At 47.7% G+C, this 10,652-nt stretch overlaps 4 protein-coding genes across 6 annotated transcripts; 2 read left to right on the forward strand and 2 right to left on the reverse strand.

Annotated features, from left to right (window-relative positions):
- Window positions 1-624: 624 nt before the first annotated feature.
- On the forward strand, window positions 625-1,151 carry LOC125502933 (COP9 signalosome complex subunit 9). Its single transcript, XM_048662459.1, has 3 exons — window positions 625-722; window positions 778-850; window positions 909-1,151. The coding sequence occupies exons 1-3, from the start codon at window positions 654-656 to the stop codon at window positions 944-946; spliced, it is 180 nt and encodes a 59-aa protein (XP_048518416.1). The 5' UTR covers window positions 625-653; the 3' UTR covers window positions 947-1,151.
- Window positions 974-6,468, reverse strand: LOC109546309 (transcription factor Dp-1). Of its 2 annotated transcripts, XM_019917227.2 has the most exons (10): window positions 6,040-6,468; window positions 5,293-5,414; window positions 4,936-5,014; window positions 4,809-4,879; window positions 4,551-4,744; window positions 2,312-2,606; window positions 2,013-2,248; window positions 1,875-1,957; window positions 1,743-1,826; window positions 974-1,689 (listed from the first exon to the last, which is right to left on the reverse strand). In XM_019917227.2, the coding sequence occupies exons 1-10, from the start codon at window positions 6,086-6,088 to the stop codon at window positions 1,469-1,471; spliced, it is 1,434 nt and encodes a 477-aa protein (XP_019772786.1). In that variant the 5' UTR covers window positions 6,089-6,468; the 3' UTR covers window positions 974-1,468. The 2 variants fall into 2 exon arrangements, with proteins under 2 accessions (XP_019772786.1, XP_019772787.1); XM_019917228.2 differs by lacking the exon at window positions 5,293-5,414 and having other exon boundaries at window positions 6,040-6,427.
- A 121-nt stretch (window positions 6,469-6,589) lies between these two features.
- Window positions 6,590-9,234, forward strand: LOC109546311 (F-box/SPRY domain-containing protein 1). Its single transcript, XM_019917231.2, has 2 exons — window positions 6,590-7,384; window positions 7,437-9,234. The coding sequence occupies exons 1-2, from the start codon at window positions 6,712-6,714 to the stop codon at window positions 7,529-7,531; spliced, it is 768 nt and encodes a 255-aa protein (XP_019772790.1). The 5' UTR covers window positions 6,590-6,711; the 3' UTR covers window positions 7,532-9,234.
- Window positions 9,046-10,381, reverse strand: LOC109546310 (transmembrane protein 164). 2 transcript variants are annotated; one of them, XR_002172762.2, is made up of 5 exons: window positions 10,064-10,381; window positions 9,737-10,015; window positions 9,504-9,683; window positions 9,232-9,447; window positions 9,046-9,153 (listed from the first exon to the last, which is right to left on the reverse strand). XR_002172762.2 is itself a non-coding variant. In XM_019917230.2 (4 exons), exons 1-4 carry the CDS (start codon window positions 10,211-10,213, stop codon window positions 9,283-9,285), a joined length of 774 nt encoding a protein of 257 aa, XP_019772789.2. In that variant the 5' UTR covers window positions 10,214-10,381; the 3' UTR covers window positions 9,046-9,282. The 2 variants fall into 2 exon arrangements, 1 of the variants encoding a protein (XP_019772789.2); XM_019917230.2 differs by having other exon boundaries at window positions 9,046-9,447.
- Between the last annotated feature and the right edge of the window lie 271 nt (window positions 10,382-10,652).

Raw genomic sequence — 10,652 nt, forward strand, 5'->3', positions numbered from 1 at the left:
AGAAATAAATGGCCCTTTCAGAAAGTGAACCGTGGATGGGGAAATGTTGGAAGTTTTCTTTAAAATGCTCAAATTCAAGAAGTTTTAGATTTGCGTGATTTTTATTTGAGTTGCAAAGTCCACTTGAACATGACGCTGCTTTTTTCGAAGTTTCTCAAGAACCACTCGAGCCAGAGAATTCGTTTTAACATCGTTGGATAGAGAAATAGTTGAATGGGGGGTCTTGACCCCCATGACCCTCCCCTGGATCCGCCCTTGCCTGATGAACTGATGTTCTGAAGTGAAGTTGAGCAGTTTCGGGGCGAAACTCATGTAATATACAGGGTGTCTCATTTTGGACAATACAGGGTGTCCTATTTTGAATGGGGGGGGTCATGACCCCCATGACCCCCCCTGGATCTGCCCTTGCATACGGCGAGAGAAATAAATTGTAATTTTGTGATTTTTTGGTATTTTAAAAACTTGTTTTTTATTATAAAATTACCGTTAATAAAATTTTAAATAACTGGGCGCCACGCCCAAGAACACAAGTTCCTTCCAAGTCAACTCCATGTAACAGACAAAGAGAGCCAACGTGACGTATTGAAGACGAACAAACCGAACACAACCTCGCTTTTTAAACGTTACCTAAAAAAACCCCGCTTCAAAACACAATGAAACCAGCGCTTGTAGCCGACGAAATGTTTCCTGAAGGGGCTGGACCGTACATGGATTTCGATGAGGTATGTGGTGGTCCTAAGGCTAAGCCCTCCCCCGACTGAACAAAGGTGTTTTTAGGCTGGAGGCTCTGCTTCATTGTTGATTGATCTCACAGCGAACGAAAAGGCGGTACATGCAGAATTTTTCAACGGTAGACTACAGGCGACTGAACACAGCCCTGAAATCACGCAGCTTAATGTTTGTTACAGATTTTGGGGATTTGTTCGACGATGATGATCTGGATTAGCTGGTGGGACGAAAACTGGTGAATAAATCCATTTTAACTGCAAATTTATTACCGAAAAGGCTCTTATGTTGTAAGGTATTTTAACGCAAATCCTGTCTGTTCCTATGTTACCAAAACATTATTTCTTTTAAATCACAATCACAGTTCGAAAGTGCATTTTTGTTCAACCATTAACAATAAAATGGCGCCCCTAATTGATTCCAAATCTCTTTGGTCGCTCTATATTTGTACATTAGATTCTGCCTAGTCAGTATTACATGTATATGGACACTTCGTTCGTATAACGAAATTGCACTTCAAAAATAATCCAGTAGAAAGTTGGTGCCGCCAAAACGCAGCCGTTTACTCGTAAAGTATCGAAAACCGGCTCAAACACTCATATTTGTTTGTGCAAGAAAACGAAAAATCATGTTCCACATGTGCAGGCTGCGAAATAAGCGAACTGCTGCAGTTGATGCGTCTAGAAAGTCTATTTACATTGCCATTAATATGTACAAGCTGTTGCCCTTCTGAGTCCCAATTCTAGTTGAGATCCTCGCTGGACAGATCGGAATCGACGTCTTCATCCGAGTATTCCAAAGCGAGGGGCGACATCGGGTCGTTGCCGCTCGTGGTCGATTGACGAGAATTTTCTTCGTCTAGAGTGGCCTCGACAAAGTCCGACGTTGGTCCCATGGACGAAGTGCTGGCGCACCCTGATCCCAGCAGGTCATCTAGGGGGTTTTTCGAACCGCTGGCCAACCCTGAAAATTCACATTAATCATCCCTGCCAGTCACTCGCGGCATGCAGGCTTACTTTCCACATAGGGCCACAACGATTCGGGAATGAGCGTCTTGATACGGTCCAGATCCTCTCGCGAACAGTTGCCGGTGTCCAGGCCTTCAACGCATTATTAATATCGCTTCAAGGGCCTTCAGCCTCACTTACCGTGCAACATCCCGATTTGCTTCAAAATTTCCAAATCGTCATTGATTTCAAATTTGTCGTTGAACTGGAACACGTATTCCATTCTGCAAATGTTAAGCGGTCATTCGGGCTCTTGCTCAGCCCCACACCACCACTTACTTATCATTGGAGATGCTACAGTTAATAACAGTCTTTTTGTTCGTATTGACGATGATGAACGGCAGCTGAATACTGGAGTTGGCGCCCGGCTTCCCATGCGACTTTTCAGCCTCCTTGTTGCGCTGCGCCAGACTCTTGAAGGCGATCTGGCTCATGATCAGCTCATAGAACTGCTTCTCCTTCTCCCGAATGCTCAACGACTTGGTGCGCACCTCATTCTCCAGCTGCTGATACTCCTAGAACAGAAACGGTTCCGTTCAATACCACGTTAATAGCGCCGCTTTATCCGAAACACTCACTTGCAATGAGTTGGTCGGCAACCCGATCCATCTGATCTCCTTTTTCTCCTTGGAGATGATGTTCATGGCCATCAGCACGTTCAGGGCATCGTAGACGCGTCTTCGGATGTTCTTCTGGTCGTACTGATCAGCTAACGGGCTGTTGATCGAGTTTTGCTGGGCGGTGAACTCACGCACCAGATCATCGGCTACTTCGTTGTAAGTTGTCGTCACTTTTTCCTTCACCTTTTCGCAGACTTTCATTGAAAAGTGTCGCAGCCCACGGCTCAGTTTTTCGGACTTTCGCAGCCGTTTACTGGAACAATTCGAGGCGATTTAGGACTTAACATGTTGAGACGGTGTGGCTTCCGCCGCATTTCTCAGAGCAAAGTCTTATTTCAGTCAAGCGCAGATAAACATTAAATACCTGGTTTCAATGCTAAATATATGCAGGGGAATTTCTATTCTGATTTACGCACTTTTCTTATAAAACTTCATATGACCCTTCATCAGTTGGTGTGTTTTGTCCCCTTAGTGCTGAGTGAAACAGCAAGGAATACACTAATTTTCTTGACATGAGCAGCATTTTCTTCCAAAACTCGCAGTCTTGTTTTGGACTACAGTTCGTCCGAACTGTTCCTTATTTCTGGGGCAAGAAACACGTAAAAACTGTACGGCCAGTATCAAGAAGATATGTTTGCAACAAAGTTAGAAGATGCAAGATTCTTTTCATTGCCACAATACACCATCCTCCAAATGTGCAAAGTTTATCCAGTTTGATACACGTTTTTAAACTTCCAAACCCAACGGGAGGCAAGTAAATACAAATAATTTCTAGAAAATTGGGGGGCGGAGCCCTGGCCGTTTCGATGCTGTTCAATTTTGGCATGTCTGTCAGTTGTGGAAGTTATTTATCCTGCTTGACATCATCCAGGAATGCGTTCATAAACAAAAGCAACAGGTTTATTCGATCCGATCTCACATTGTTTATGAGCGACCATATAGTCGCTCCTTCCCTCACACAAGATAGCCTGGCTTTCCTTGTCTAAGGTCGCTCCTTGATGAACATTTAAACCACAACTCGCGCCCATTCGGCTGTTATTTATGAACACGCCCCAACAAACGAAAAACCGTCTAATGTTGCCTCGACATTGCTGTCACTTTTCACTGTCATCAGAAGTATTCCGGTTTGTGCTGCTTCAAGAATGAGTGAAAACTGCTCAAACATCCCCGTTGAGGCCCCGCCCCCTGCGCCTGAAGCGAGTTTGCAGGGCAAATTTGCCAACATGGCACAGTTCACTCAAACTCTGCAGGAAGTGAATGAAACGTTGCAGGAAGTGCGCTTTGGCATCGAGGGCGTGGCCGTGAAGACCAAAGCGGCGCTGCAACAGCTCAACTGTCTGCCTCAGGAGCCCGAGCAGGCGAAAATTGCCTAGAATGTCCTAGTTTCAGACGCGAAGCCAAATAAAGTGCCTTTGGGGGCTGTTCACTTCAAGTAGGTATTTAAGGTATTTTTCTTTGAACTTTAAATTTCGCGAATGAAACCGACTCTAGACATTCCAACCAACAAAGCCACTCTCTGTATACAGGGTGAGTAATTTACGAGTCAAAATAATAAGAAAAACTCAAATGTTAAAATTAAACGCGACACAAATCACGGATCATCAACAAGTAAATAAAGACTTGGCGTGTGAAATTAGTCAAAGCCAACCAAATCAGAAGCTGTTGAGAAATGTATTCAACCGCGTAGCAGAAACACGATTTTTCCCTTGAGCAGAAAGAGGAAGCTGTATTGAGTTACTGAAAATCCAGTCTTGGGTACTGGTCTCTTAAGAGCCATTTCACACGGGCCACTCTGCAGCGCTGCTGAGAAGCGCGTTTTGAAGCGAAAAGCAGAAAACGGGGCCAGGCCACCGATTTAGCAGCGCATCTGTGGCGTTCAGTGGATGACTACCGCCGTAACTAACGTGAGCTGCTCAGCAGTGCCACCGAGAAGCGCTGCAGATTGGCTGGTAGAATGTTAACGTGCGCTTATCAGCAGCGCCACTGAGAAGCGCTACAGAGTGGCCCGTGTGAAATGGATCTAAGTACTGCAGCAGGCGGAACGCAGCCTACGGTTTGGGGAATTCTCAAAAAAGAAAAACTATCCATTTTCGGATAAGGCATCTTTGCGCCACCATTTGACTTGTGGAATCTCCAGTTTCCAGATTGCCAATTATTAATGACGCACCCTGTATATAAAAAGAAGCCTAAAACTCACGTTTCCGTGGCAAACTCGACTTGCTCTCCCGAATCGGCGCGTTTTCTGGATAAAATGGGCGGCGACATGTTTTTAACTGGAGCCGGTTGCTGGTAGTGCTGGTTGGTGGAATGCTGGATGATGTCTGGTGGTGCAGGCGTTTGCTGAAGGGAAACCAAGCGTTGCTGGGGGTGAGGCGTCAGCTTGAAGTTTTGCTGCAACGAAACAAACGGCTCGATTTCCCACCCCCTGGCTCTGATAGTGGATAATCGGACGTACCATCTGAGCGGGAGTCAATCGGATGGTTTTGGTGCCCTTCGGCAGCTGATTCATCTGGATCGGCACTTGTTCTGCAACAAACAAACAGTTGAAAGTGCTGGGAAAGTTCGCGAAGAAACCAGCTTACTAGTTACAAGGTTGCCGCCTGTCGGCAGCCCTCGAATGATTTGTTGGGGTTGTTGTTGGGGCACCGATGCCGTGTAGATCTGGAAAAAACTGCGAATTCAGGCAAGGTTTGGTCGCGAAAACTCTACAAACACACACAGCCTGTTAGATGGAAAAAAGGCGATAAAAACCGTCCACTGAGGAAGCAACCTCAAGGTCTCGAGTCGACTACCTAGTTGGTCATACTTTGCGCATCAACTGCGTTCACTCCATTAATCCTGCTAACTTCCCAGCTGATTATCGGTTTAATTCGATTCACAGCTCACTGGAGCCCTGCCTGCTTCGACCAACCGGGCGTGGGAAACAAACGGGAACTTACCCGCGAATTTTCGCCTGCCACAGTCGATGATTTGATTATTTTCACTGGAGTGCCGCTGATCGATGAGGCCATAATACCTGTTATGGCCTTCCCTGACGATTCTACCAGTTTCACCATCTGACCTGCGAGAAGAAACGCTTTTCAGTGCAAGGCAGTCGCGGATTTTTTCTCATTTTTTTCTTTTAATCCCGACTAAATGCACAAAACGTGCGGAAAACTGAGGCAAAGGGCCACAATTATCAACGCCCCCATTTATTCTGCTTGCTACTTGAATAAAACCCTGGTAAAAGGCCTAGATGGGCAAGAGCTGCGTTCCAGATTGACAAACCGCTACAGCACACACCTGGAAATTGCTGTTGGAAATATCCACTCCCCTGTACCAGGAGCAGGGTCTGGGGATTATTTAGCAATTTCCGGGCTTGGGGCTCGAAAAGCCCCAAGCCCAAAATTTGCCCCTCCTTGAATGCAGACGCCGTTTTCCCGTCAACTGGACCCAAATATAACCAACTGAAGCCGACAAATGAGTTTCTGCCCCAGGGCTCTGCTGGAAGGGCCCCCTGCGGGCAACTTAACCTCAAAAAACCCAAACTTTTGGCCGTTTCATACACGTCTCTATAGCTGGGCGTTTCCTAACTCAACCCCCTGACAAAAAAGCCCCCCCGGCAGAGCCAGGGGGGCAAATCGAGCAAACTCCCCAAAAAAACACAGTTTTCTGGCAGGAAAAGCTGCAAGCATGCAGGGCCTTACCATTGGCTCCCTGGATCATCCAGTTGCCGGCGGAGGGCTGCTGTGTCATCCTGGACAGCAGGTGGGAGCTTTGGACCGGAATATGGGGCAAAGCGCGCGGAAAATTGAGTAAAATCGAAACGGAAAACCGCGCTGCTCCGCTGCAAACCAAAATGGCGACTTTTAACACGACAACATTCCCGCTTCCGTTGCGGCTACACGGCTCAAGTGAATCACACGGTTAAAACGCTGTTTCGTTGTGCGATTATGCCGCTGGCTTTTCAGCGAAAAACCCAGAACGAAAACTAGCGGGGGGCGGATTTAGGGCTGCTCAAAGAGGCGCCTTTCCGTGCTCGACTTGCTCTATTCTAGTTGGCGGCGGGCACAAAGTGAACGATCCCATTGGTGGACGTCGTTCACGTGGGTCACGGCTCGTCTAGTTAGCCGCCAGGCCGCAGGGTGGTCTGTTTCGCGCCTTTTCCCGTTTAGCTCGTTGGTGTTGCGTCCTCGTCCGACACACCAGTTGGAGTATTCGAGCTTGCAATGAAGCGAGACAACCGAATCAGCTGACTGCCAGAACACCGGCATTTTTGCGCCGAATGAAGGGAGGCGCTAAGCGGCAACGCTGTGGGCCGAAGGGCCTTGACGTGAGTGAACGTCAAAAATTTCCAAAATAAAACATAAACAAGGAAAATGGAAGTGGGTGCTGTGATCCGCCTGCCAGAAAACTGTCTGGAGCAGATTTTCTCGTACTTGAGCTTGCGCGACCTCCGGAACTGTTCCCTAGTCTGCAAACGGTGGTACGACTTTTTGAACTTTGAAAACAACGATGTGTGGCGGCTGCATTGTATCCGGAAGCTGGCCGAAGAAGCCCTGAAGTCCGACCTGCTGTCGTCCGTTCCCACTTACAAGGCGAAGCTACGGGCCTTCTACAACGCCTGGAACCCCAACGACTGTTCGCGAAACATCTACATCAAGCCCAATGGGTTCACGTTGCATCGGAACCCTGTGGCCCAAAGCACGGACGCCTGCAGAGGCAAAATCGGCTTCAGACACGGCAGACACTGCTGGGAGGTGATATGGGAGGGCCCCTTGGGCACGGTGGCTGTCATCGGGATCGCCACAAAGGACGCCCCTTTACAGTGTCACGGCTATGTGGCCCTGCTGGGCTCTGACGAGCAAAGCTGGGGCTGGAACCTGGTGGACAATCACTTGCTGCACAATGGGGACGCCCAGGGCAACTACCCCCTGCTGAACAACGCTCCAAAGTACCAAGTGGGGGAGCGCATCAAGGTGATACTGGACTGCGACGACAACACGCTCTCCTTCGAGAAGAACTACGAGTTCCTAGGGGTGGCCTTTCGGGGTGAGTCTTCGACTTAAAATGCTCGCGCCCAACTAAACCCGATCGTTTGCAGGTTTACCTGACAAAAAACTTTACCCAACAGTCTCGGCCGTTTATGGCAACACCGAGGTTTCGATGGTCTATTTGGGGGCGCCTCTAGATGGCTAACAAACCCTGAACACGACCAGCTTGATACAGTGCAAAAGATGGAGAGAGAATTCCTATGTCTGCAACATGATGGTTTGGCCCCAATGGGGCCCGATTGAGGTCGGTCTGGTTTGCCCATTGTGATATACTCTAATCTCGTTTTGTCCTTTTTAACTTCCGACACCAACTGGGACCGGTCCTGGTTGTAAATATTGAGCGCTAGGACGGTTCTCTGCACCAAATCGCTCACTCAAGTTACTCGTGAAGTGTTTGGTATCAACTCTGCACTTTGGTTGATTACAGTTTGACTTGATTGGCGTCGTCTAACGATGGAACTTCCACACGTGAAACTTTATTTACAGTTTATCCCAAGCAAGTTTTCCGATTTGTGCTTCAAAAATAGTGCTGAAAAATTTCTATTGAGACATTGAGACGACGCCCTTTGAGCCCGAGTGGAGTTTCGGCGGCGAATTCGCCAAAATGTTGAGACACTCCACTTGAAAGACCCCGTGCGATTTGGGAGGAATTGAGGCCGCAGCCCTGTCTAGAATGTTCCTAGTTTAAGGCTGGAAGCCCACTAACGAAAGGGTTTTAGGGGCTGTTTCCACTTCACGTACTTGATCGAGTTGAAAGAGTCGTTTTTGCCAGAGAGGATCGGATAATTGCTAAATCATTAGCGCTAGCAACTCACCTGGTAGGTTTTATAGTGAGGACGATCCGAATCGTAGCTTTTTTGGGTGGTTTGATGGACTATTTCGATTCAGAAGCAGAAGAGCAACTGGGGATTATGGGAGACTAATATTTTACCGGGTCGTGCGTAAGTTGGGCAAGGGTTCGGCAGAACATTTGCTTTAAACTCTCGCATTTGCAACGTTGAGCAAAGTGTTTTTTGATGAAAAAATTGCGAGATGCTACAAAACACTGTGCATTAATAATGTTCCAAATCAAATTTATTCCTGGGTTTCAGCCATTTATTGTCTCTTGAAACACTGTCAGGAAAGTATATACAAATAATAATGTTTCACGTTTTACCACCAAGTGAAGAATTTCACAGGTTGTAGATAAGTTCTATATCGTTGAGGCGGAGTCATTTTTTCACAAACTGTTTGTTGGATATTTGGACAGAGTTTGTAAAAACAAAAATTTACAATTTTATCTCCAAGAATTTCCAATATTTTCTGCAAAATTGACCATCAAACCCCCAATTTACTGGGAAATTAATCCCACTCCTGAAGAAGCTTTAACAAAAAAAAAACTGTTTCAAACACCCAGTAGATTTGAAGGAACAGCCGCGAGTTCGTCCTTCGACTGCACTAGAATAGCGATATTAGATCTCATAATTGAACAGATTTACTTTCGGAGTGAATGTTGTTACACATTTTGTTGAGTTTTACGCCTCCAGCACTAGTTCGAACACATCTTCCACATGGCAATTGTTGGTTCAGCCGGTTGCTTTGTCCATTTGTAAATAGTATTTTTGTACAGTGCCGCCCCTTAATAGATTAACTAGGAAAATTACGAATAAAAGCCATTTCTTTGGATGGTGCTCGGATTTATTGCCCTTCTTCGTCGTCTAGTCATTTGCTGTGATTTTTTCGTTTTGTTCTGTTTAGTCGTTCATTCGCTCTCTAATTGTTGTATGTCTGTTTAGGTAGACGTGTTGAACAAAATGTACAAAGTGTATTTCTATTATTAGCAATTTGAAATATAAATTTAATTACGTGCTCGTTGTTCTGCGGCCTGGTCGGGCCAAATCCTCCTTATCCAACCACTTAGTTGAACTTGATCAGGAAATAGTTGGCCAAAAGCACATAGGCCTTGCACACAGTAGGACAGAGCAGGCCCTGGTGGAAGAAGACGGCTGTTCGAAATAGTTGGCCTCTGAAAGGGTCCGCCTCGAGAGGGCACATGATATGGTTCATGTTGATATTGGTCAGCTGAAAACGTGGCCTTCATCAACCGGCTCAAGGCAGCCTGAAGAGGACAGACTCACTAGGGAAACGCCCTGTAGGACAGTGAAGTGATAAGCAACAAGCAGGCTGTAGGCCAGGACGTTCCACTGGATTGTCTTTACAGGCTCTACTGTGTAGACGCCTCCAAGCCTTAGCAAGTAGGAGGGAACGATCAACATCAGCCCGTGCTGCAGCCAGTAGACGGCGGCCTCTAGTGGCAACTGAAACCGCATGCCTGCAAAGGGCGCATCGCCCACTGCGCCCATCCACTCACCACTCTGGTCTCCGTTTCGTAAAAGATCAAAGCGAGCAGAGGCCCGTTCAGGTAGTTCAAGTGTAGGCGAAAGAGGGCCGTGACTGTTTTGCTCGGCGGGGCGCTTAGCAGGTAGATCTGGATGGCTGTGGTGATGTGGCAGGGGTTCAGGAGGTAGATCCCGGTTCTGGAGGCGCACTTGAACCCGATCTCCATGCCCCAGCAGAGGCAAAGGAGGGCCAGCAGCCATCTGCGGCCGGCTCTGTCTCGGAGGGAAGGCGGCCCTGAGGGCAGAGCGCACTGCGGAACGAAAGCCTGACTAACCGCATGCCTCATGCATCAACTTGCCTGCGGAAAGCTCCAGAGGAACAAGTAGAGGCAGGCGATCAGGATCAGGCAGGTTTCCACACGTCTCCAGGTTAAGTCCACATACTGGATGCAGTCAATGCCTGCGTACTTGCCCATGGACATGTCGATGCCTCCAATTGCCCAATCCATGATGTTATGCTGGTCCAGAACAACGCAAACTTGATTGCCGCATTGGATGAAACAATTGGCACCGTTCCAGGTCGGGAAAACGTTCCCATCCACATGGAAGTGCGGCCACTGCAGGGCGCCATCTGGCGCCCCGACTTCGACGCCTGGAACATCGACCCTCCAGGGAAGGCTGGCTGGATTAGTGGCTGCCAGAGGGCGGCAGCAGGGCCGGGACGCGCTCTGGATGATCAATCAATCATCCAGCCATTTATAACTCCCCAAGGAGCGTTGAGCTGGACAAGCAACAATAAATCCTGGAGTGGCTAAATGTACGGATCCGCGATGGATAGTCGAGCGCATCCAGGACATCTGGATGGGTTCGCATCGGGTGAGATTTGATGGGGGTTTGTTTCAAAAGGTCATCGCTTTGCTTGTTTTCCTTCGTTTTTACTCTTCCTCG

Source organism: Dendroctonus ponderosae, unplaced genomic scaffold, assembly GCF_020466585.1.
Source record: "Dendroctonus ponderosae isolate FM_Combo_2020 unplaced genomic scaffold, Dpon_F_20191213v2 Dpon_F_20191213_11, whole genome shotgun sequence".
Lineage (NCBI taxonomy): Eukaryota > Metazoa > Arthropoda > Insecta > Coleoptera > Curculionidae > Dendroctonus > Dendroctonus ponderosae.

What these genes read in the sequence shown, in the direction of transcription:
- LOC109546309 (XM_019917227.2), bottom strand. Translation starts at nt 6,088, where the DNA reads ATGACACAGCAGCCCTCCGCCGGCAACTGGATGATCCAGGGAGCCAAT. An exon ending in GATGATCCAGGGAGCCAATG is followed by an intron (nt 5,415 to 6,039) that starts GTAAGGCCCTGC and finishes TTCTTCTCGCAG; the next exon opens with GTCAGATGGTGAAACTGGTA. An exon ending in GTTGTGGCCCTATGTGGAAA is followed by an intron (nt 1,690 to 1,742) that starts GTAAGCCTGCAT and finishes GTGAATTTTCAG; the next exon opens with GGTTGGCCAGCGGTTCGAAA.
- LOC109546311 (XM_019917231.2), top strand. Translation starts at nt 6,712, where the DNA reads ATGGAAGTGGGTGCTGTGATCCGCCTGCCAGAAAACTGTCTGGAGCAG. An exon ending in CCTAGGGGTGGCCTTTCGGG is followed by an intron (nt 7,385 to 7,436) that starts GTGAGTCTTCGA and finishes GATCGTTTGCAG; the next exon opens with GTTTACCTGACAAAAAACTT.
- LOC109546310 (XM_019917230.2), bottom strand. Translation starts at nt 10,213, where the DNA reads ATGGATTGGGCAATTGGAGGCATCGACATGTCCATGGGCAAGTACGCA. An exon ending in TCCTCTGGAGCTTTCCGCAG is followed by an intron (nt 10,016 to 10,063) that starts GCAAGTTGATGC and finishes TTCGTTCCGCAG; the next exon opens with TGCGCTCTGCCCTCAGGGCC. An exon ending in ACGAAACGGAGACCAGAGTG is followed by an intron (nt 9,684 to 9,736) that starts GTGAGTGGATGG and finishes ATGCGGTTTCAG; the next exon opens with TTGCCACTAGAGGCCGCCGT.
- LOC125502933 (XM_048662459.1), top strand. Translation starts at nt 654, where the DNA reads ATGAAACCAGCGCTTGTAGCCGACGAAATGTTTCCTGAAGGGGCTGGA. An exon ending in CGTACATGGATTTCGATGAG is followed by an intron (nt 723 to 777) that starts GTATGTGGTGGT and finishes AGGTGTTTTTAG; the next exon opens with GCTGGAGGCTCTGCTTCATT. An exon ending in ACATGCAGAATTTTTCAACG is followed by an intron (nt 851 to 908) that starts GTAGACTACAGG and finishes TGTTTGTTACAG; the next exon opens with ATTTTGGGGATTTGTTCGAC.